The sequence below is a fragment of the Aquarana catesbeiana genome, linkage group LG07 (genome assembly GCF_042186555.1).
Source record: "Aquarana catesbeiana isolate 2022-GZ linkage group LG07, ASM4218655v1, whole genome shotgun sequence".
Taxonomy (NCBI): Eukaryota; Metazoa; Chordata; class Amphibia; order Anura; family Ranidae; genus Aquarana; species Aquarana catesbeiana.
The window spans coordinates 337460000-337483703 of NC_133330.1; the positions used below are offsets into that span (position 1 = coordinate 337460000).

Genomic DNA, 23704 nt, shown 5'->3' on the forward strand with positions numbered 1-23704 from the left:
ACTCTTCCCCCCCCCCCCCGCTCTGGAGGTGACGATCGGGGTGGTAATACCAAGGCTGAGCTGAACCGATCGGCCTCATTTGGGGGGGATACAAGCTTCTCGTGTTGGTGCCAGGCTTTAGCGCATTCTGTTCAGGTGTTGGTGACGGGAAAAAAATCTCCGACATTGTCAGATGACCAGCGGTGAGATGATTCAGAACGAGAGTTGTCCATCCCCTGCCCCCCTTCCCCCCCGCTTGGTGAAAAGGGTCAGGAGAATAGAATTGTCATTGTCTTTGGCATGTGATCTGGTGACAGCTTTGCACATGGTTCAGTTTTTGCAAAAATATCCCAAACCTTCCCCCCCCCCTCCCCTTCCCAACGCTGTTGTGTATTGGTGATGGTGGTTTCTGCTGCACATATAAGATTTTGTCACCCTCCACTGTTTGGGTAGAATGTCACTGACTTGGTAAGTGTAAGTTCTCCTTTCTTAAATTGTATTACATTGTGCCTGTTTATTATGTTTACACGTTGTACAGATGTGCTCAGAAGTTTACACACAACCCCTGACAGAATATGTAAAATCTGCACCAATGCCACAATTCGGCCCCCAACACTTTTAGCGCAAAGAGACCAAAATTAAACTGTATGATTACAACCATTAAAGTGGTTCTAAAGCCACAGGGGTTTTTTTGTACCTTAATGCATTCTATGCATTAAGGTAAAAAACCTTCTGTGCTGCAGGAGCCCCCCCCTTATTCTTACTTGAGCCTGATCCGATCCAGCGCCGTGCATGAGAGCAGCGGCTCTTGCTACTGTCTCCCTCCTCCCTGGGTGGATTCATAGCTGCGGCAGCCATTGTAGAATCAGAATAAGTGCAGCGCTAAATACAAAGTATCCCCTAAGGGATATATAGTGCATTCAATAAACAATATTATAAATACAGTACAATATGCAAATTTTCCCAATGTGTTCTTGTATAAATCAAACAATGTGATAAATATTAAAGTGCAATGTGCAGATATTGTCCATAAAGTGTCCTTATGAAAATCAAATTGATGGTGAAAATGTCGTGCCAATCCATTATATGCATAAACAATTTCTCCACAGTTATCCACCCGTATATGTGTTTCTCAAACTTCTAGTGCTTCCTCCACCGGTTGTGCCCTCACCTTATAGGTTTTTTAAATGTGCCTTTAGAAAGGATTAATCCTTTGAAATGCTTCTCAGAGTATTCCTTCTCCTTATAAGCCGCCCATAAACTGCAGTCACATCGGTCAATCAAAGGGTTAAACCTCCTTGCTGCTGCTCTTGAACTCCAATCACATCAACCACGTGCAAAGCAATCAGATCTGGCAATAGTGCTTTATCATTTAAAAAAAGAATGTTATTCAAAAAGGTTATAACAAATATGCACTCACATTTTAAAACTTAAAACAAGCCTGTGTGTATATTATACTTGTTTCACCAGTGCTAAAATGAATATGTCACCTCTCAACCGGCTCTGCAGCCCCTTCCATCAGCGCTCGTTGTGTCTGTTACACTCAAAATGGTACTTCCTGGTTCCATGTTCGTCGGCCTCTCAGATCCCTCCTACTAATTTCGTCAGTCCTCACGACATCCTCTGGGAGATGTCCCCGTAGCATCTTATAAGGAGAAGAAATGCTATGAGAAGCATTTTAAAGGTATAATCGTTTCTAAAGGCACATTTAAAAAGCCTTTTAAAGTGAGGGCACAACCGGTGGAGGAAGCACTAGGAGTCTGAGAAACGCATATACAGGTGGATAATTGTGGAGAGATTGTTTATTCACTATGCATATAATGGATTGGCACGATTTTCTTCACCATCACCACTATATGGACAATATCTGGACATTGCACTTTAATATTTATCATATTGTTTGATTTATACAAGAACACATCGTGAAAATTTGCATATTGTACTTTATTTATAATATCGTTTATTGAATGCACTATATATATCCCTTAGGGGATACTTTGAATTTAGCGCTGCACTTATTCTGATTCTAGTTTGTTAATTCACATGTCTAGGAAGCGTGTTTAGTGCTGGCAGCTTTAATTAGATTAACATAGCATCTCACAAGGTTTCACATATCAGCACCAGCCATTGGCTCCCGCTGTTGTCAATCAAATAAAAGAGGAGGGGTCTGGAGTTCCGGCAGGGGACCCGAGAAAAGAAGGATAGGGGCTGCTCTATGCAAAACCATTACAGAGCAGGTAAGTATAACATAAGGCCCACAAATCTTTACCCCCTGAAGGGAACTTCCTTCCAATATTCTCCCTGTTGCATGAATAGCGCTGTCCTTCTTTTTTTTTTTTTTTTTTTTTTTATTTACTTTTCTTTTATTTTCTGTGAAAACGTGTGGTCCCCTTACCCCCATGCATGTCACTCGCCTAGGCAAATGATGTGCACAGTGCCCGCTGTACCCCCTGGGATGTTCACGTCACATATCCCAGGAGGCTTCGCCCTATATTCAGAAAGGAGGGGGCATGACTAGTGCAGCGTTATCAGGTGGCACACCGGCTGAACCCGGAAGAGCCGGTGGGCCTCTCAATGACCTCACAAGCAACATGGAGGCGCAGGACCGAGTGGTGGCAGAAGACGAGAGGATCTCAGTGGTACAACGCTGGATCCTCTGGGTGGGTGAGTATCACAGACCACCCAGTAAGCGGGGGTAAAAAAAAAAAAAAAAAGTGGGGGCTAGGATGGCGAAGATTTGCTTTAATAAAGTCTGCAAAACTTACCCCTGTTCCTCCCATCCAATGTCTGCAATGTCCCACACCAACATCTTGTCCCCAGCTTCTTCTGGGTGCCAGTAACCTGCCATTTTGATTGGCTTGTGCATGATGACGTCATTCCCAAGCAAGTGCAGGAGTGCTGTCATCCTGGCATATAAGCACTGTGCCAGGATGCCAGAAAGCAGTGGGCAACACTAGGTGTTACCAGATGATGGTTGCCAAGCTACAGACCTGTGAACCAGCAGTGACCATGCTGATAGCCACGCCTGCAATATCCTCTCCTGCCACTGTACAGCACGGAGGAACAGCCTACATGAGAGTGGCAACTTTTCAGTGAATTCAGGAGCAGTGCAACATCATTGCCACACCATCCCCGTTAGATGCATTAGGTGGACTTCACTGGCAGAATCAACAGGTATTTGTGGAACTGTAACTGCAGGTGCACCTATGATTAAATGGTGGGTGCACTGTGTGTTTTGGTAACTGGTCCACATTTTACATTTTTTGTTAGGGGTGTGCAAACGTATAAGCTCAACTGTAAGTATGTGCCTACTAAGAACATGGGCTAAGAAAGCTTCGGGTGCCGCTCAAGGTTCTCATCTTCAACTCCGGGTGGCTCACACAGAGGGGTGCTGGCGTGGAAAAGCCTGTCCCAGCTCGATGTAGGCAGTCAAAGAAAGTAAAAGACCCAATCACTGCACACCAACAAGACCCAAGTGTATTCATACCCCTTGAAATTTTCCACATTTTGTCATCTTGCAACCAAAAATGTAAATGTATTTTATTGGGATTTTGTGATAGACCAACACAAAGTGGCACATAATTGTGAAGTGGAAGGAAAATGATAAATGGTTTTTAATATTTTTTTTACAAATATCTGAAAAGTGTGGGGGGTACATTTGTATTCAGCCCCCTTTACTCTGATACCCCTAACTAAGATCTAGTGAAACCAATTGCCTTCAGAAGTCACCTAATTACTAAATATAGTCCACCTGTGTATATTTTATTCTCAGTATAAATACAGCTGTTCTCTGAAGCCCTTAGAGGTTTGTTAGAGAACCTTAGGGAACAAACAACATCATGAAGGCCAAGGAACACACCAGACAGGTCAGGGATAAAGTTGTGGAGAAGTATAAAGCAGAGTTAGGTGACAAAAAATGATCCTAAGCTTTGAACATCTCACAGAGCTCTGTTCAATCCATCATCCGAAAATGGAAAGAGTATGGCACAACTGCAAACCTACCAAGACATGGCCGTCCACCTAAACTGACCGGCCGGGCAAGGAGAGCATTCATCAGAGAAGAGCCAAGAGGTCCATGGTAACTCTGGAGGAGCTGCAGAGATCCACAGCTCAGGTGGGAGAATCTGTCCACAGGACAACTATTAGTCGTGTTCTCCACAAATCTGCCCTTTATGGAAGAGTGACAAGAAGAAAGACATTGGTGAAAGAAAGCCATAAGAAGTCCTGTTTGCAGTTTGTGAGAAGCCATGTGGAGGACACAGCAAACATGTGGAAGAAGGTGCTCTGGTCAGATGAGACTAACATTTAACTTTTTGTCCTAAAAGCAAAACGCTATGTGTGGGAAAACTAACACTGCACATCATCCTGAACACACCATCCCCACCGTGAAACATGGTGGTGACAGCATCATGTTGTGGCAATGCTTTTCTTCAGCAGGGACGGGGAAGCTGGTCAGAGTTGATGGGAAGATGGATGGAGCCAAATACAGGACAATCTTAGAAGAAAACCTGTTAGAGTCTGTAAAAGACTTGAGACTGGGGTGGAGGTTCACCTTCCAGCCGGACAATGACCCGAAACATACAGCCAGAGCTACAATGGAATGGTTTAGATCAAAGCATATTCATGTGTTAGAATGGCCCAGTCAAAGTCCAGACCTAAATCCAATTGAGAATCTGTGGCAAGACTTGAAAATTGCTGTTCACAGACGCTCTCCATCCAATCTGACAGAGCTTGAGATATTTTGCAAAGACGAATTGGCAAAAATGTCTCTCTCTAGATGTGCAAAGCTGGTAGAGACATCCCCAAAAAGACTTGCAGCTGTAACTGCAGTGAAAGGGGGTTCTACAAAGTATTGACTCCGGGGGGCGCCATACAAATGCCCCCCCCACACTTTTCACATATTTATTTGTAAGATTTTGAAAACCATTTATCATTTTCCTTCCACTTCACAATTATGTGCCGCTTTGTGTTGGTCTATCACATAAAATCCCAATAAAATACATTTTACCTTTTTTGGTTGTAACATGACAAAATGTGGAGAATTTCAAGGGGTACGAATACTTTTTCAAGGCACTGTAGATGAATGAGGCTTCAGCCCACTCCATCCAGGCCACCACCCACTGAGGTGTTTCGCTCAGCCACTTGGGCTTAGTCATGGGCCAGGGAAGGGCCCGTGGCCTGGACAGATCCGGGCTGAAGCTGCTTTTATCTACAGTGGTGAAAATAATTATTTGATCCCCTTCAGATTTTGTAAGTTTGCCCACTTACAAAGAAACGAAGGGTCTATGATCTTTATCATATGTGTATTTTAAATGATAGAAACAAATGTTATAAATGGAGTTGCAGTTCAGTGAGTAAAATAAGTATTTGATCCCCCACCAACCAACCATCATTCTAACTCCCACAGACAGATTAGTCCTGTCAATGTAAGAAGGTGCTCTTAACAACCACTCCATTGTGTTTAAGACACCTGTCCACAGAATCTTTCTTCCATTCACACCTCACCATCATGGAGAAGACCAAAGAGCTGCCAAAGGACATCGGGGACAAGACTGTAGACCTGCACAAGGCTGGAATGGGCTACAAGACCATCAGCAAGAAGCTTGGTGAGAAGGAGACTACTGTTGGAGCGGTTTTTGCAAATGGAAGAAATACAAAATAATCATCAATCGCCTTCGGTCTGGAGCTCCATGCAGGATTTGGCCTCATGGGGTGAGGATGATCATGAAATAAGTGAGGGATCAGCCCAGAACTACACAGGAGGAGCTTGTGAAGGATCTCAAGGCAGTTGGGACCACAGTCACCAAACAAACCATTGGTAACACAATATGTCACCATGGATTAAAATCCTGCAGCACCCACAAGGTCCCCCTCCTCAAGAAGACACATGTACAGGTCCGCCTGAAGTTTGCCAATGAACATCTAAATGATTCAGAGAAGGATTAGGAGAAGGTGCTGTGGTCAGATGAGACCAAAATTCAGCTCTTTGGCATTAACTCGACTCGCCGTGTTTGAAGGAAGAAAAGGGCTGACTATAACCTTAACCACTTCAATACCGGGCACTTAGACACCTTCCCGCCCAGACCAATTTTCAGCTTTCAGCTCCCACAAATAGAGCTTTCTTTTGGTGGTATTTGATCACCTCTGCGTTTTTTTATTTTTTAATTTTTTGCACAACAAATAAAAAAAGACTGAAAATTTTGAAAAAAAAACAAGTTTTCCTTTGTTTCTGTTAAAATTTTTTGTAAATAAGTATGTTTTCTTCTTCAATGACAGGCACTGATATGGCTGCACTGACGGGCACGGCTACGGCGGCACTGATGGGCACCAATGAGGTGGCACTGATGATGTGGCACTGATGGGCACTGATTGGTGGCACTGATGGGCACTGATAGGCACTGATAGGTGGCAATGGTATGTGGCACTGATGGGCACTCATAGGTGGCACCGATGGGCACTCGTAGGTGGCATTGATGGGTACTTATGGGTGGCACTGATGGCTACTTATGGGTGGCACTGATAGGTGGCACAGATGGGCATTGATAGGTGGGCACTGATGGGCACGGATGGGCACTGACAGGTGGCACCGATGGACACTGATCGTGGCACTGATGACACTGATTGGTGGCACTGATGCCCCTAAGGGTGGCATTGCTGGGCATCACTGCAATATACTGGTGCCAATCAGTGCCCGTTTTTGGGCACAGATTGGCACAGATTGAGCACGTGTGGATGGCCATGGGGTACATACCTGGCCATCCACATGTTGCCCCTCTCCCTGGTGGTCCTAGTGGCGATCCCTGGTGGTCCAGTGTGGTCATCTGAGGGGGGGGGGCTGCGCTGATAAACGATCAGCACAGACCCCCCCTGTCAGGAGAGCCGCCGATCGGCTCTCCTCTACTCGCGTCTGTCAGACGCAAGTGAGGAAAAGCCGATTGACGGCTCTTCCTATTGACATTGTGATCAGCCGTGATTGGACAAGGCTGATCACGTGGTAAAGAGCCTCCGCCGGAGGCTCTTTACCAAGATCGGTGGAGTGGTGTGTCAGACTGACACACCGCTCCACCGATCGCCGTAATGCGCGCCCCCATGTTATCCTGCTGAACGTCATATGACGCCCAGTCAGGATAACTGAACCACCGCCCGGCCGTCATCTGCTATGGGCCGGGTGGTAAGTGGTTAAGAACACCATCCCTACTGTCAAGCACCGAGGTGAAAACATGATGCTTTGGGGATGTTTCTCTGCTAAAGGAACAGGCCGACTTTGCCGCATAGAGGGGCCAATGTGCAGGGTCATGTATTGTAATATCTTGGATGAGAACCTTAATCCCTCAGCCAGAACACTGAAGATGGGTCGTGGATGGGTCTTCCAGCATGACAATGACCCAAAACATACTGCCAAGGCAACAAAGGAGTGGCTCCAGAAGAAGCACATTAAGGTCATGGAGTGACCTAGCCAGTCTCCAGACATTAATTCTATAGAATATTTATAGATGGAGCTGAAACTTCAAGTTACCAAGCAGCAGCCAAGAAACCTTAAGGATTTAGAGAAGACCTGTAAAGAAGAGTGGACCAAAATCCCTCCTGAGATGTGTGCAAACCTGATCACCAACTACAAGAAACGTCTGACCTCTATGATCGCCATCAAGGGTTTCTCCACCAACTACTAAGTCATGTTTTGCTTGGGGATCAAATACTTATTTTACTCACTGAACTGCAACTCAATTTATAACATTTGTATCGTGTTCTTTTATGGATTTTTAGCTGATATTCTGTGCCTATCATTTAAAATACACCTATGATAAAAATTATAAACCCTTCATGTCTTTGTAAGTGGGCAAACTTACACAATCTACAGGAGATCAAATCATTATTTTCCCCACTTGGGTCTTGTTGGTGTGCGGTGATTGGGTCTTTTCTTTGATTTGTATGTGTCTACCTATTTGAAGTGGAGAAGCAGGGTCTGCATATGGCTGGCCATCAGTGAATTGCAATCAGTTTCCGCCTCCCCGTCAAAAACCTCACAGTAAACGCCAGCTCCTGGTACAAGGGTAGGTAGCACCCAGAGCATGTCAACACTGCATTAGAGACAGGTATATGCTGGGCGGCTGGAAACAGGACTGGCATTCATAAGAAAGTACGCCTGGTATGTCAAACATGAAGGGGGGCGACTTAACCCAGCCACAGGTCCATCAATGTTGGCAGCCACTTAGCAAACAGATTGGCCGTTCTGATGTTTTTGCAGCCATGCTGAGGGCGGCCCGGTCTACGGCAGTTTTATTGTAATGGCCAATTGAGACAGGTACGGGTTATTTAGTCTGACCGTTTTAAGTCTGTCGCAGCAAGGTTGGAGAATTTTTATTGTAATTCGGTGACAGTTTCAAGTCTGCTACTACAAAGATTCAAGCATCTCTTGTAATCCTTTGAATGTACAGTTAATTAACAATCAGTTTAAAAAGAAAATCTTATGGCGTGCTGGGGAATTTCTGTCATTTCAGAGCCATAGGCTGTTGAAGCAGTAATGGAAATTGGGTGAATCATTGAAATAATCCTTTTAATTGTGCAGGTACTTGGAACTAAAAATGCAGAAAAAAGTAATTTATCCCGAACATGTGGCATTAAAAAAAAAAAATAGAGCAGTTTGTCTACGGGGAACGCTGAGAGCCGTGCAAAATCCGGTCCTTCCATGTATGTGTTACAAATTGTCCCTTTCTGTTCAGCCTTGGGAAACCCAACCTGGCCTTAAAGTTGGGGTGTCCAACACATTTTCATTGCGGACCACATCAGCATTATGGTTTCCCTTCAAAGGCCCAGTTGGAACTCTAAGACTAGATGTCCAGAGAGCACCCCTCCTTACATCAGACGTCAAGAGTCTCCCCACCTTCAAAAGCCAAAAGTCCTCCACCTTCCCTAACATTACAGTGCACCCCTTCCTTACCTTGTACTGCTGCTGGGAAGAAGCTGGGGCAAAGCTGGGAAGCAAAAAGTGCAGTGTCTGGAGGAGGACCAGAGGAGGGCTGGAGTAAGCTGCCGGCATCTGCTGAATACTGAGACCAGGGGAGGCAGAGATGAGGAGGTGCTGCGGCTGCACAGAGAGGCGCAGGATCTGGCAGAGGAGTTCTGTCCTCCTCTCTGCTGCCGCCTGCTGAGACAAGATGGGGGGGCGGAATTAAGGGGGTGTTCTGAAGCTGCAGGAGAGGTGCGAGGACCACGTGAAATGGCCTAGCGGACTGGGTTTCACCCGTGGGCCTTGTGTTTGCCACATGTGCCTTAAAAAGTGCCTAAGGTACAACAATGCTGAAGTACAGGGACTTTTGTGTGCTCGTTCAGTAGCTGCGTTAGTCCTCAAATCAAACACTGTGTCCCTATGGAGCCCCCCAAATCCTAGGCCTGGTCTGTACACGGAACTTTGACTTCAAATTTAGATTAAAGACCGAAGTCCAGGTTTCCTGCCACTCTAATTAGTTTGTTCACGCCAAGCTGGCCCAAATAGCGATTCTGACGATGTAAGCAATCTATCATACTGTAGTAGCATTAGCTACATACAGTATGCAACAGCTGTGTTAAGTAGAGTACAGGAGACTTCCCCTCTGCGGCCAGGATATAATCAAGGTGAGCTGAGTGTTTCTCGTTTTTGTCAATACGAAGGCTAACTCTGATTGGCCAAGGTGGAGTGGCGGATGGATGATGTCACGGTCTCCACCTCTGCCGATACTACAGTATGATACAGCACTCACAGCCGCCAAATAACCTTGGCCTAAACAAACTATGTAAAGTGATAGGAAACCTGGACTTCAGCTTAAAGCCCCACCCCCTGTTCACATTAGGCTCCACACCCATCATTCAACCTCTAAATGCCAGCGCCTTTGCTACCCACTGGCATTCTGGTCTTTGTACGTCAAATACAGCACTGCTCACATATAGCAAGGGTTAAATACTAGTCTAGGGCAGTGATCTCCAAACTGCAGCCCTTACTTGCCTTTACCCGGCACTTGGGACACTGATGATGGGGCACTGTTCCTCCTACTGCCACAAATGATGGGGCACTATTCCTCCCACTGACCCCAATGATGGGACACTATTCCTCCTACTGACACCAATGATGGGGCACTATTCCTCCCACTGACCCCAATGATGGGACACCATTCCTCCCACTGACACCAATGATGGGACACCATTCCTCCCACTGACACCAATGATGGGACACTATTCCTCCCACTGACACCAATGATGGGGCACTATTCCTCCCCCTTAATGCTAAAGATGCACAATTTATACTCCTAATGGCCAGCGGCCACCCCCCCTAAAGTCTGAAGGACAGTTAACCGGCACTTTGTTTAGAAAGTTTGAAGCCTCTTGCTCTAGGACAGTGGTGTTCAACTTTTTTGATATGGGGGCCTTCAAGTGTGGCCCCTGGCATCACCAATGGGATGCACATAACATTCAGTGAGTATTCATTATCAGAGACAGCAGACACACAGAAGGATATATAGTCAAAGACTGTGGGTATGGTGCAAGAGATGGTCAGAGACTGCGGATATAATACAGGAGATGGTCAGAGACTGCAAACATGGTAAAAGAGGTGGTTTAGAGACTGCAGACACAATACAGGAGATAGCCAAAGACTGCAGACATTATACAGGAGATGGCCAGAGACTGCAGACATAGTACAAGAGATGGTCAAAGACTGCAGACATTATACAGGAGATGGCCAGAGACTGCAGACATAGTACAGGAGATGATCAGAGACCGTGGACATGATACAAGAGATGGTCAGAGACTGCAGACATAGTAAAGGGGGTGGTCAGAGACTGCAGACATGATACAGGAGATGGTCCGAGACTGTGAGCCTGCAAAAGGGGTTGTTGGAGACAGGGGACATGCTTCAGGAGACTGTCACAGACTGGAAACATATTACATTAGTAATTTGGCAATATGGAAACATAAATTAGTGTGTGCAGGGGCCCCAAGGGCCACACAAAAAGGGCCAAATGTGGCCTCTGCAGGTTGGCACCCCGGGGTCTAGGGGGTAAGGAATGAGCTGAAATGATTACCTTATTCTTTGTTCCTGAAGGATTCCTCCCTGTCATACAATTGGTCCCCTACACCAGTTGCGGCCTCTCTGACATCATCGTGTACAGTTCAGGGCCAGCAGTCCGGTGTTGTATGTGAAGACATCGAGGGAGCTAAGGAGTGTGTCGGCTGCTGGGGGAGCGAGGAATAATTGAAACTTTTCTACATATTACACCTTCCCTAGACTAAACAAGCATTTAACCCTTGCAGTCCTGGAATGGAGGGGGGGGGTCAAAAACATATTCAGAGAGGAATTAGGACTTACAAGACTTTAGGAGTTGGGTTTATATCTACATTATACTTGACCTGGGTAAAAGCTGAGGCCCCCATGTACAGCTTGTGTCCAGGATTTAAGTGGTGACCATTTGTAGACTCACACATTTACTGATAAGGGCAGGGACCTCATGGTGATTGTAAGACTCTAGAAATGATTTGAGGCCAGGACAGGTTTGCTTTAGGACTGGGCAGAAATGGGACATTTTGTATCACGTGCATTGAAGGCTGGTTGTCAAACAACCCACTAAAAACTAAGCCCATCCCCTTGCTGAAGAGAAAGGCATTTAGGGCTGAGAGAACCACCACCTTTAGCTATGCAGCTTCATTGGACGGCCATAAACACTAAGGTTACCCTCATTGCTGGTACCAGGGGAGTGGCCACAGCTCAACCAGTAGAGTCACACAGAAGACTTTTTGTTGACCGTTTGATGCCTCTTGCATTGTCCTGAGGGCAGGTGTTTCACCAGCTGTTTATCAAGCAGCAGGATTCTTGACTTACCTGTCTTTGGATTGGATCAAAAAATGAAGGGGCCTCCTGACATTAAGGTAAAGATCACTTTCTTGAAGAGCGGAAGAACTGGCTTCCCTTGCCAGTTTCTAAGAATTTCTGAAATCTTACTCTTGTAGACACTCCTGTCCCCCCCCCACCACCACTAAACAGGCAATTCATTTTCCAGTTTGAGTCCAATCTCGTTATTGACTCAAGAGAATGAACGATCTCCCTTCTATTTCTCCACAGCTCTCCATGCTCTTCACAGAAGAGTGCGACAAGGTGCGGGACCTAATGCATGTCCATTCCTTCAGCTACGACTTCCACCTGCGGGTGGTGCACCAGTATCTGCTGGGTTCCAACATGTCTCTGCGCCAAGGCTACGATCTCGCCAGCTTTCTGCAGCTCTTCATTTCCCAGCACCCCGACATCCCCAAGTATGGACGCAACCACGTGCACCAGGACACGCTGTCCGTTCCTACCGAGATCATCGCCGCTCATCAGCTGTACAACTACATCGCCGATCACGCCAACACCTATCACATGAAGCCGCTGAGGATGGTTCGGCCCTCGGTGCTTGGGAGCAACGGCAAGAAGAGCGCCAGTGGAGAGCAGAATGAGTACGGCCTGGTGTCCATCTGGAACAGGTTAGATGTTTGTATGAATATACATAGGAAAAAATAGGAAAGAATTCTTAGCACATTGCTAAGGGATTGCATGTTAATTGAGGCAGTTTTTATCTTTTTTATTTTATTATTTTTTTTTTAACAACCCTATAATACTTTGTTACATAGATAGCCATGTCTGACAATCATTAGACCACTAATTGTGATACAATGTAACAAGGAGGACAGATCTCGGTATCGGGCTTGTCACTGAAAAGTACCATGGGGGTTGATTTACTAAAACTGGAGAGTGCAAAATTTGGTGCAGCTCTACATAGAAACCAATCAGCTTCCCCCCTTCATGATTTGAGCTTTTTTTGTGATCCGGCACTGCGTTACTTTAAGGCCCCTTTCACACTGGGGCGGTAGGGGGCGTCGGCGGTAAAACAGCGCTATTTTTAGCGCTGTTTTACCACGGTATTCGGCCGCTAGCGGTGCAGTTTTAACCCCCCGCTGGCGGCCGAAAAAGGGTTAAAACCCCTCGTATAGCGCGGCTATAGCCGCGGTATCACCGCGATATAGCCGCGCTGTCCCATTGATTTCAATGGGCAGGAGCGGTTTAGGAGCGGTGAATACACCGCTCCTTCACCGCTCCAAAGATGCGGCTCGCAGGAGATTTTTTATTCTCTTGCCAGCGCACAGCTTCAGTGTGAAAGCCCTCGGGCTTTCACACTGAACAAACAGCGGAGGCTGTTTAGGGGCGGTTTGCAGGCGCTATTTTTAGCGCAATAACGCCTGCAAACCGCCCCAGTGTGAAAGGGGCCTAACTGACAATTGCGCGGTCGTGCGACGCTGTACCCAAATAAAATTGTCCTTTCTTCCCCACAAATAGAGCTTTCTTTTGGTGGTATTCGATCACCTCTGTGGGTGTTTTTTTTTTTTTTTTTTTGCGTTATAAACAAAAAATGGCCGACAATTTTATTTATTTATTTTTTTTAAATCTTTTACTTTCTGCTATAAAACACATATCCATTAATTTAAAAAAAAAAAAATCTAATAAAGAAATGTGAATAAATAAATAAATTTAAGCCAACATGTATGCTGCTACATATTTTGGTAAAAAAGAAATCCCAAAAAGCGTATATTTTATTTATTTATTTCAGGTACTTATATAGCGCCGTCAATTTACGCAGCGCTTTACATATACATTGTACATTCACATCAGTCCCTACCCTCAAGGAGCTTACACTCTAAGGTCCCTAACTCACATTCATACATACTAGGGACAATTTAGACAGAATCCAAGTATATTGATTGGTTCGCGCAAAAGGTATAGCGTCTGCAGATATTTTAATTTTTTTACTAGTAATGGCGGCGATCAGTGACTAATAGCAGGACTGCAATATTGTGGCGGATATTCTGATGCTAACTGACACTTTTTGGGGACCAGTGACACCAATACAGTGATCGGTGCTAAGAAATATGCACTGTCACTGTAATAATGACACTGGCAGGGAAGGGGGTTAACATCAGGGGGCGATCAAAGGGTTAACTGTGTGCCTAGCCAGTGTTTTACTACACTGTAGGAGGTGCTTTCACTAGGGGGAAGACAATTAACCATATTGCTGCTTTGCAGAGACACAGGATCCGTGCCTTCCCTCCTGACAGAACGGTGATCTGCCTTGTTGTTGTTTTACATAGGCAGACCACCTTTCTGCCTTCCGTAGCGAACGATCGGCTGCTGCTGGCGGAAATCAAGTCCGCGGTGTCAGCTGATCGCAGCGGGAATGAGCCGCCGGTAGCGTGCATTAGTGCCCACTACCCGGAAGAGCCGGATCACGTATGAACCCGCGCAGGGGTGTTGCCCTGTAGCAGTAAAACTGCCTTAAGCGGCTAAGATTTGACAAAAAAAATAAAATTAATTAACCTAGAAGCTGATTGGTTTCTGTGCAGGGCTCCACCAGATTTTGCACTCTCCAGTTTTAGTCAATCAACCCCACAGTGACGAGCCAATAGCATGCAAAGAGGAGGGCCGTGCTTTGGTTTCAGGTCACATACTGCCTGTTTATTTTGGGTTTGACCCCATCTGTGTGTATATCTGTCAAATATATTTAAAATAGATCCTAACTGTCAGATATTGCTTGCCTGTGTTCTGCACTTATAAAGTGAGCCTGTCCATAGATCAAAGAGAGCCAACAGAGCTAACTACTCAAAAGAACAATATGTCTTTTATCCTTCCAAGCACACCAGGTGCCTTTTGGAAATGGCAGCCTTCAGCTCTGAAGTCGTAGTCCTGCCATCCTCCCCACATGTCCCCCCAGTGCAACGGTCTGAACATCTGTAATAATAGAGGGGACACGCAGGCACACACTTCCTTAGACAGAACTTAGTGTTTGCATATTGATCACCTTGGGGTTCCACTGGAGTCATGTTTGTCATTGAGTCTCCTTTCAGACATATTAGCTATTCTCTTTAGCTCTGACTGGCCATAGACGGATCGTCTTTTTTTTTTTTTTTTTTGTCGTCCAGCCAGTGAGTTGAATAAAAAAAAAAAAAAAAAAAAAAAAACGAATTCCTCCATCCGCACATCGCGATGGATAGAGGTATCCCCCCTGTTGAGACTTTGATAGCAGGGACTCTCCACTGTCAGAATATACTGATCTGCAGCTGCTGATTAAAGAAAAAAAGTTTAGAACATTTCTGTAGTGGAGTGGGAAGAGCGACAACACATAGATTGAAATTCAGGCCAATTCCAGCTTAACCGACCGAATTTCGATCCAACTATGGTCAGCATAATTCTTTAATACCCAGAGGTCATTGAAGCCTAAATGCCCTGGCCAAATAACCTGCCAGTGCCCAGTTTACATATCTAAATATATTTTTGATTTTTTTTTTTTATATTTATGTAATTTTTTTATCAATTATTATTTTTTTATGTATGCATTTTCTAAATCCATTTTTTATATTAATGTATTTTTTTAATTTAATTTTTAATTCATTAATTATATTTATGTATTTTTTTTTCATTTAATTTTTAATTCGTTAAATATATTTATGGATTTTTTTAAAACCATTTTCTTTTATTTTTTGTATTTATGCATTTTTTAAATCCCTTTATTACGGTATATATTTTTATATTTATGGATTTTTTTTAATTCCTTTTTTTTTTTTTTTTTTTATAGCTATGCATTTTTTTTTTTTTTTTTTTATGGATTTTTTCTTAATTTTTTTTTTTTTGCTTTTTTGGGACAGTTTTCCTTTTATAATAAACAAATAATCAGGAGATATTCATAACCAATTTACCACCAAATGAAAGCCCAATTTGTCAGGAAAAAAACGCAGTATAATCCACCTGGATGCACAAAGTAGCTGTGATGTACAGTGAGGAAAATTAGTATTTGATCCCCTGATGATTTTTTACGTTTGGCCACTGACAAAGAAATGATCCGTCTATAATTTTAATGGTCGGTTTATTTTAACAGCGAGAGACGGAATAACAACAAAAATATCCAGAAAAACGCATTTCAAAAAAGTTATAAATCGATTTGCATTTTAATGAGTGAAATAATTATTTGACCCCTTTGCAAAACATGACTTAGTACTTGGTGGAAACCTTGTTGGCGATCACAGAGGTCAGACGTTTCTTGTAGTTGGCCACCAGGTTTGCACGTCTCAGGAGGGATTTTGTCCACTTTGCAGATCCTCTCCAAGTCATTAAGGTTTTGAGGCTGACGTTTTGTAACTCGAACCTTCAGCTCCCTCCACATATTTTCTATGGGATTAAGGTCTGGAGACTTGCTAGGCCACTCCAGGACCTTAATGTCCTTCTTCTTGAGCCACACCTTTGTTGCCTTGGTCGTATGTTTTGGGTCATTGTCATGCTGGAATACCCATCCATGACCCATTTTCTATGCCCTGGCTGAGGGAAGGAGGTTCTCACCCAAGATTTGATGGTACATGGCCCTGTCCATTGTCCCTTTGATGCGGTGAAGTTGTCCTGTCCCCTTAGCAGAAAAATATCCCCAAAGCATAATGTTTCCACCTCCATGTATGACGGTGGGGATGGTGTTCTTGGGGTCATAATCAGCATTCCTCCTCCTCCCAAATACGTTGAGTTGATGCCAAAGAGCTCGATTTTGGTCTCATCTGATCAACAACACTTTCCCCCAGTTCTCCTCTGAATCATTCAGATGATCATTAGCAGACTTCAGACGGACCTGTACATGTGATTTCTTGAGCAGAGGGACCTTGCGGGCGCTGCAGGATTTCAGTCCTTCACGATATAGTGTGTTAACAATCGTTGTCTTGGTGACTATGGTCCCAGCTGAGATCATTGACAAGATTCTCCTGTGTAGTTCTGGGCTGATTCCTCACCGTTCTCATGATCATTGAAACTCCACAAGCTGAGATCTCACATGGAGCTCCAGATTGAGGGAGACTGACAGTTATTTTGTGTTTCTTCTATTTGCGAATAATCACACCACCTGTTGTCACCCTCTCACCAAGCTGCTTGGCGATGGTCTTGTAGCCCATTCCAGACTTGTGTAGGTCTGACACCTGTTCTCAGAGTCAATCAGATTCCAATCTCTCCACCATGGCCAAGACCAAAGAGGTCCACCATGGTCTTGGCCATGGTGGAGAGATTGGAATCTGATTGACTCTGAGAACAGGTGTCTTATATACAGGTAACAAGCTGAGATTAGGAGCACTCCCTTTAGCCCCTTCCTGACCAGCCTGCCGCAGCTGTACTGAGGCAGGTTGGCTCCCCTGGGCGAAATGACATTGCCTTACGTCACTTTGCCTTTTGACCACTAGGGGGCGCGCGCCGCTGGAGCCCATGCACCCGCGATCACTCGTGACAGAGCGAAAACCAGGATCTGTGTGTGATCCCGTTTCTCTCGGGAGAGGCGACAGATCGTGTGTTCATACTAAGTATGAACACCGATTCTCTCCTTCTACTCAGTTAGAACACACACTAGGGAACACAGTTAACCCCTTGATCACCCCCTAGTGCTAACCTTTTCCCTGCCAGTGACATTTATACAGTAATCAGTGCATTTTTATAGCACTGATCGCTGTATAAATGCCAGTGATCCCAAAAATGTGTCAAAAGTGTCCGATCTGTCCGCCGCAATATCGCAGTCCTGATAAAAAAAAATCGTTAATCTCCGCCATTACTAGTAAAAAAAATAATAAAAATGCCATAAATCTATCCCCTATTTTGTAGACTCTATAACTTTTGCGCAAACCAATCTTGCTTATTGCGTTTTTTGTTTTTTTTTACCAAAAATATGTAGAAGAATACATATCGGCCTAAACTGAGGAAAAAATGTGTTTTATTTTGGTTTTTTTTTTTTTTTTAATTTTGGATATTTATTACAGCAAAAAGTAAAATATATTGTGTTTTTATTTCAAAATTGTCGCTATTCTTTTGTTTATAGCGCAAAAAATAAAAACCGCAGAGGCGATCAAATACCAAAATACCACCCAAAAAAAGCTCTATTTGTGGGGAAAAAAAGGACGTCAATTTTGTTTGGGTACAGATTCGCACGACCGCGCAATTGTCAGTTAAATCGACGCAGTGCCGTATCGCAAAAAAATTGGCCCGGTCATTGAGCAGCCAAATCTTCCGGGGCTGAAGTGGTTAAGAGAGTGCTCCTAATCTCAGCTTGTTACCTGTATAGAGAAGACACCTGGGAGTCAGAAATCTTGCGGATTGATAGGCGATCAAATACTTATTTCACTCATTAAAATGCGAATCAATTTATAACTTTATTGAAATGCGTTTATCTGGATATTTTTGTTTTGTCTCTCTCACTGGTGTAAAAAAAAAAGACCAATAAAATCCTAGACTGATCACTTCTTTGTCAGTGGGGCAACTGTACAAAATCAGCAGGGGGTCAAATACTTTTTTTTTTTTTCCCTCACTGTACGGTTTTACTTACACATGTCAAAGTAGGAAAATTGTGCTTAGGCCTTAACGTTTGTTTTACCCTTCGGAGGGGAGAGGTTAATCTCCAGATTGTGGGGGGAGGGGGTTTGTCTAAAGACGATGGCCTTGTGGTTCTCCAGGGTTGACCGTTCCTTCTCTCGTTGGCAGTTCTGGCTCGTACAAAGACACAGAAGGTGCCCGGCATCATGATGACTTTGATGTATCGTTATTGGTGTGCCACAGTGCCGTGCCGTTTGAAGAGCAGACCGATCGGGAGCGCCACGTCCTAAGGTGACCCTCAGCCGCTTTCATGAGAAACAATCATCTTAAGCCATAATCCCAGTAAACCACCTACAACCGCAACGTGTGTATATATATATACATTGTGGTCACCAAAAAGGAAAGAAGGTCAATATACTCACAAAACAATTAAAAGGACATGCTCACGATAGATATCCAAATGGAGAACCGCCAGAACTGCTACTCGTACTTCTTGTGAGTTGGTGAAGAATCCAGATGGGTCTGCAAATGTTGATGCGTTTCGGGGGCAACCCCCCTGATGAAGAGGGGACCCCCCTCGAAACGCGTTGTGGTTACAGACCCGTCCAGCATCTTCACAAATAAGCCTAATGTAGTGTGTGTGTGTTGGTACAACCATACTTAATTTCCGCCGGGGCGCACATGACAACACAGGAGCACAGATAGGAGACTGTTGTCGCCCCATAACAGGAAATACCCAAACAAGGAGCTTCATGACAGAATACGCGAGTTTTGTTTTAATAAAAGCCTGCATGTTTTAAAGGGTAACTCCACTTTTGTGGTGGTGGGGGGGGGGAATTGGCAAAAAAAAAAAAAATTAATAGAACGTAAACATTTGCGGCACAAGTCCTATTGTGATTGAATGTTATTAAACACGACCTTTCCTTTTCAATCTGCAGCTCTGTCAATTTCTGTAAAATGCAATATGGCGACCTGGAGGTGTTCTGTACAGAGAATCTGTATAACGCCCCCCAGAAATGTCATTTCCTGCTTGTGTGATTGGCTCACTGATTTTCCTAGAAGTCTGCACTAAGATCCAAGTCAGATTTTGGGCATCCCCTGCAACAAAAAAATTAAATCTTTGGTCAGACATTCCCAATAGGAAATCATGTCTAAAGGGATGCAGACCCTGCCACTTTCCTCATTAGAGCCCTGCAGGTGCGGCAGCTGATTGATAATTATAAAACCACTCACATATTCACTTTACACATGGACACAGACAACCAGACAGCTATTTCTTCAGAATCTGCAACAAACTTTGTTAAATTCCTTGCAATGTACAGAGATCACTAAGAGGGGATTGTTTTTTTTTCTCAACAAAAGTGGAGTTACTCTTTAAACAGATTTTGGTGACTGGCTTTAGATCTATTTTGACCTCCTCTCACCCGGCGTATAGACAAGTGATGTTGGCGCAGGGCGGCTCTCGTTCTGGGACGGCATCATATGATGAGACCCAGTTACATGGCAATTGTGGGCACACCGTGTCCCTGGGACCCGGCGCGACCCTGAATCTCGGCAAAGAGCCACAGCTATTTACCCATGTGATCTGTGGTGTCCAATCACAGCTGATCACATGTAAAATAAGGAAATGCCGTTTATCGGCTCTCCTCGCCTCACACTGACAGAGTGTGAGGAGAGGAGAGCCGATCAGCGGGGAGACCTGCATAGGTAATTGGGGGCACTGATCATCAATGCCCGGATTATCAGTGTAGCCCCAACAGCGGGTCAGAGGAGGAGCCGCTGTGGGACAGAGATGACAGCTGCTTATATTATGATTTAAATCCAGCATTTTTACTAGTGATTTAAATCAAATCCACCCTGGCTGAAGGTATGCTGTGGTATCTGGCACCAAGATGTCACTAGCAGATCCTTTACATCCTGTAACATGGGAGGTGGGGACTCCATGAATCGGACTTGTTTTTCCAGCACATTCCACAGATGCTTGATTTGGATTGAGATCTGAAGAATTTGAAGGACAAGTCAACACCTCAAGCTCTTTGTTGTGTTCCTCACACCTTTCTTTAATTTATCTGAATGGCTCGCAGTCTCCGCTCTAATTCAAAGGTGTTCTATCGGGTTGAGGTCAGGACTCTGTGCAGGCCAGTCAAGTTCCTCCACCCCAAACTTGCTCACCCATGTCTTTATGGACCTTGCTTTGTGCACTGGTGCGCAGTCATGTTGGAACAGGAAGGGGCCATCCCCAAACTGTTCCCACAAAGTTGGGAGCATGAAATTGTCCAAAATGTCTTGTTATACTGACGCCTTAAGAGTTCTCTTCACTGGAACTAAGGGGCCAAACCCAGCCTCTGAAAAACAACCCCCCACACCATAATCCCCCATCACCAAATGATTTGGACCAGTGCACAAAGCAAGGTCCATAAAGACATGGATGAGCGAGTTTGGGGTGGAGGAACTTGACTGACCTGCACAGAGTCCTGACCTCAACCCAATAGAACACCTTTGGGATGAATTCGAGCGGAGACTGCGAGCCAGGCCTTCTCGTCCAACATCAGTGCCTGACCTCACAAATGCTCTTCTGGAAGAATGGTCAAACATTCCCATAGACACACTCCTAAACCTTGTGGACAGCCTTCCCAGAAGAGTTGAAGCTGTTATAGCTGCAAAGGGCGGAGCCAACTCAATATTGAACCCTCCGGACTAAGACTGGGGTGTCATTAAAGTTCATGTGTGTGTAAAGGCAGGCGTCCCAATACTTTTGGTAATATAGTGTATTTGACTGTTGTTTCATGGCATGACCAGTTCAACTTGGCTTGTTTTTCCGCTTGCGGCAGAGATGACGTGATCATATGACCCGGTGCCAAGCAGCCAAGACATATAGAGGGTTGGGGGAGCAATGTGTTTTATTTAATCACTGGATTCGCTTTAAGGCTGAACTATTTCTACAGAGATAAGTGCTTAATAAAAAAAAATAATAATAAAAAATCTAATAAATTAATAATTTTGGCATTTTAAAGTCTTCATGAATTCACAAACCATCAATTTACATTTACTTTTCCTTTTGAATTATTCATCTGTCTTCTCAGTTTTATTATCTCTCTTAATAATACATTCAGCAAATGCTTTCCGCTACATTTATCTGATCCTTTGAGCCATGTTTTATTTCACTTTTATTTTTAACTCCCCCCCCCCCCCCATCTATCCAATTCTGGTTTCCCCCCCCCCCCTCCAGGCTGCGATTTTACCTCATCATGACAAGCCAGCGTGAATTGTTCCCCCGCCTGACCGCTGACATGCGCCGATTCAGAAAACCGCCCAGGCTTCAGCGGGACGCCGCCCAGGACTTGGACGACGCCTCGGAGCTCGGGAAGTTCCAGAGGATGGAGATGGAGAACCAGGAGGACTCCCGGGAGGGGGAGGCCAACCTCTACAACCCCCATCTCTTCCCTCTGCTGGGGACGGAGGTCGGCACCGCCCAGAGGCAGCTGGTGGAGATGGTCCAGCTGGCCAAGTGCCACTGCCGACGGGACAATCTATGGAAACGCCTGTATCTCCTGGAACCGCTCTCCTCCGACAAGCTGCGCCTGGGAAAGCTCAACTCCGGGGAACTGAAGGAACTGTTGGACGCCGTGCATGGGAGGAGCGTGGCTGAGATCGACCCACAGCTGGTAAGATCCATGCACAGTCACAAATAGCGGGTCCTAATTGGAGATTTCATTGTTGGTGTCCAGTTGAAGCTTCAGATTAACCACTTCAGCCCCGGAAAGGATTTACCCCCTTAAAGCGGAGTTCCACCCTGACATTTTTTTTTCCAGAATCAGACTCCTCTAAACTTATAAAAAAACATTTGGAGGGAAATTTTTTTTATACTTACCAGAATTGCCCTGTTGCTACCCTGTTTCCCCGAAAATAAGACCTAGATTGTCGGCGATGGCTGCAATATAAGCCCTACCCCCCAAATAAGCCCTAGTTAAAGTCCTTGTAGGTCTTATTTTCAGGGTAGGGCTTATTTTCGGGGGAAACAGGATAGGGCTTATTTGGGGGGTAGGGCTTATATTGCAGCCATCACCGACAATCACGCTAGGTCTTCTTTTCGGGGAAACAGGGTATGTAGTCCTCCTAATCTGTCACTTCCTGGTCCGCGGAGCTCCTCGTCACTTCCTCCCTCGCCTGTGCTCCTGGGAAATGAGGTGTCATTTCCCAGGACTCTGTGGGCAGTACTGTGATCAAAAATCGCGTCATTTCCTAACAGGAAATGACACGATTTAAGGCGGATCACAGCGCTGAGATGTGTTTATCTGTCACAACAACGGGGCGGGACCTTCCTCCGTCGCCGCCCGTTGTTATGGCAACTTTATAAACAATCAGTGCTACGGCCGCCGGTGAATCGCGCATGCGCGAGATCGAGAGCCAATACAGGAAGAGATATCGATTGGACTTCACGTGCCCACAATCATGATGGCAACAGCCACACCAGGAGGAGGAAAATATTGAGTAAGGAATTTATATTTTTGCTAAATCCATAATGAACATTGTATACTCGATTTTGTATTTAATTAATAATAATGCTAGGTTCAATTTAAAAAAAAAAAAAAAAAAAAATTTTTTTGGGCCGGAACTCCGCTTTAATGATGTATTCATCAGTTTAGGCCAAAATGTATTCTTCATATTTTTGGTAAAAAAAAAAAAAAATCCCAATAAGTGTATATTGATTGGTTTGTGCCACAGTTATAGCGTCTACAAACTATGGGATAGATTTATGGACCTTTTATTGTTTTTACTGGTAATGGCGATCTGCAATTTTTAGCGGGACTGCGACAGACAAATCTGACCTCAAGTGACACTTTTTGGGGACCAGTGACACCAATACAGTGATCAGTGCTAAAAAAAAAAAAATGCACTGATCAATGTATAAATAACACTGGCAGGGAAGGGGTTAACAGTAGGGGGCGATCAAAGATTTAACTGTGTTCCCTGGGTGTGTTCTAACTGTGCGGGGGATGGGCTTTTTGGAACAACACAGAGATTGCTGTTCCTGTTCACTAGGAACAGCAGATCTCAGCATTCTCCCCTGTCAGAACGGGGATCCGCCTTGTTTACATAGGCAGATCCCCGTTCTGCCTCTCTGTACCGCGATCATGGTAATGATGGCCCAACAATGGAGAGAGACGGACAGAATCTTTCTGGGTTTTTGAATTTCCAAGACATCTTGCAGGATTTGTGAGGCTACCTCCCCCCGCAGACATCTCTGGGTGTCCAGAACTTGCCTGATCCGGCTCCACCTGTGTCAGCCAGCAGGGGAGACAACGGATGGGAAATGGGAGCCTATGGGTGACATCGCAGCTCAACGCT

General features: G+C 44.8%; 1 protein-coding gene across 1 annotated transcript in view; it reads left to right on the forward strand.

Moving 5' to 3' along the window:
• Nucleotides 1–23704, forward strand: part of SZT2 (SZT2 subunit of KICSTOR complex) — a gene marked incomplete in the record, with an annotated part of 250239 nt that overhangs the window by 202841 nt on the left and 23694 nt on the right. The window contains 3 exon segments of the mRNA XM_073593915.1: nucleotides 12068–12465; nucleotides 18524–18646; nucleotides 21585–22020. Of these exon segments, the coding sequence (XP_073450016.1) occupies nucleotides 12068–12465; nucleotides 18524–18646; nucleotides 21585–22020 (957 nt within the window).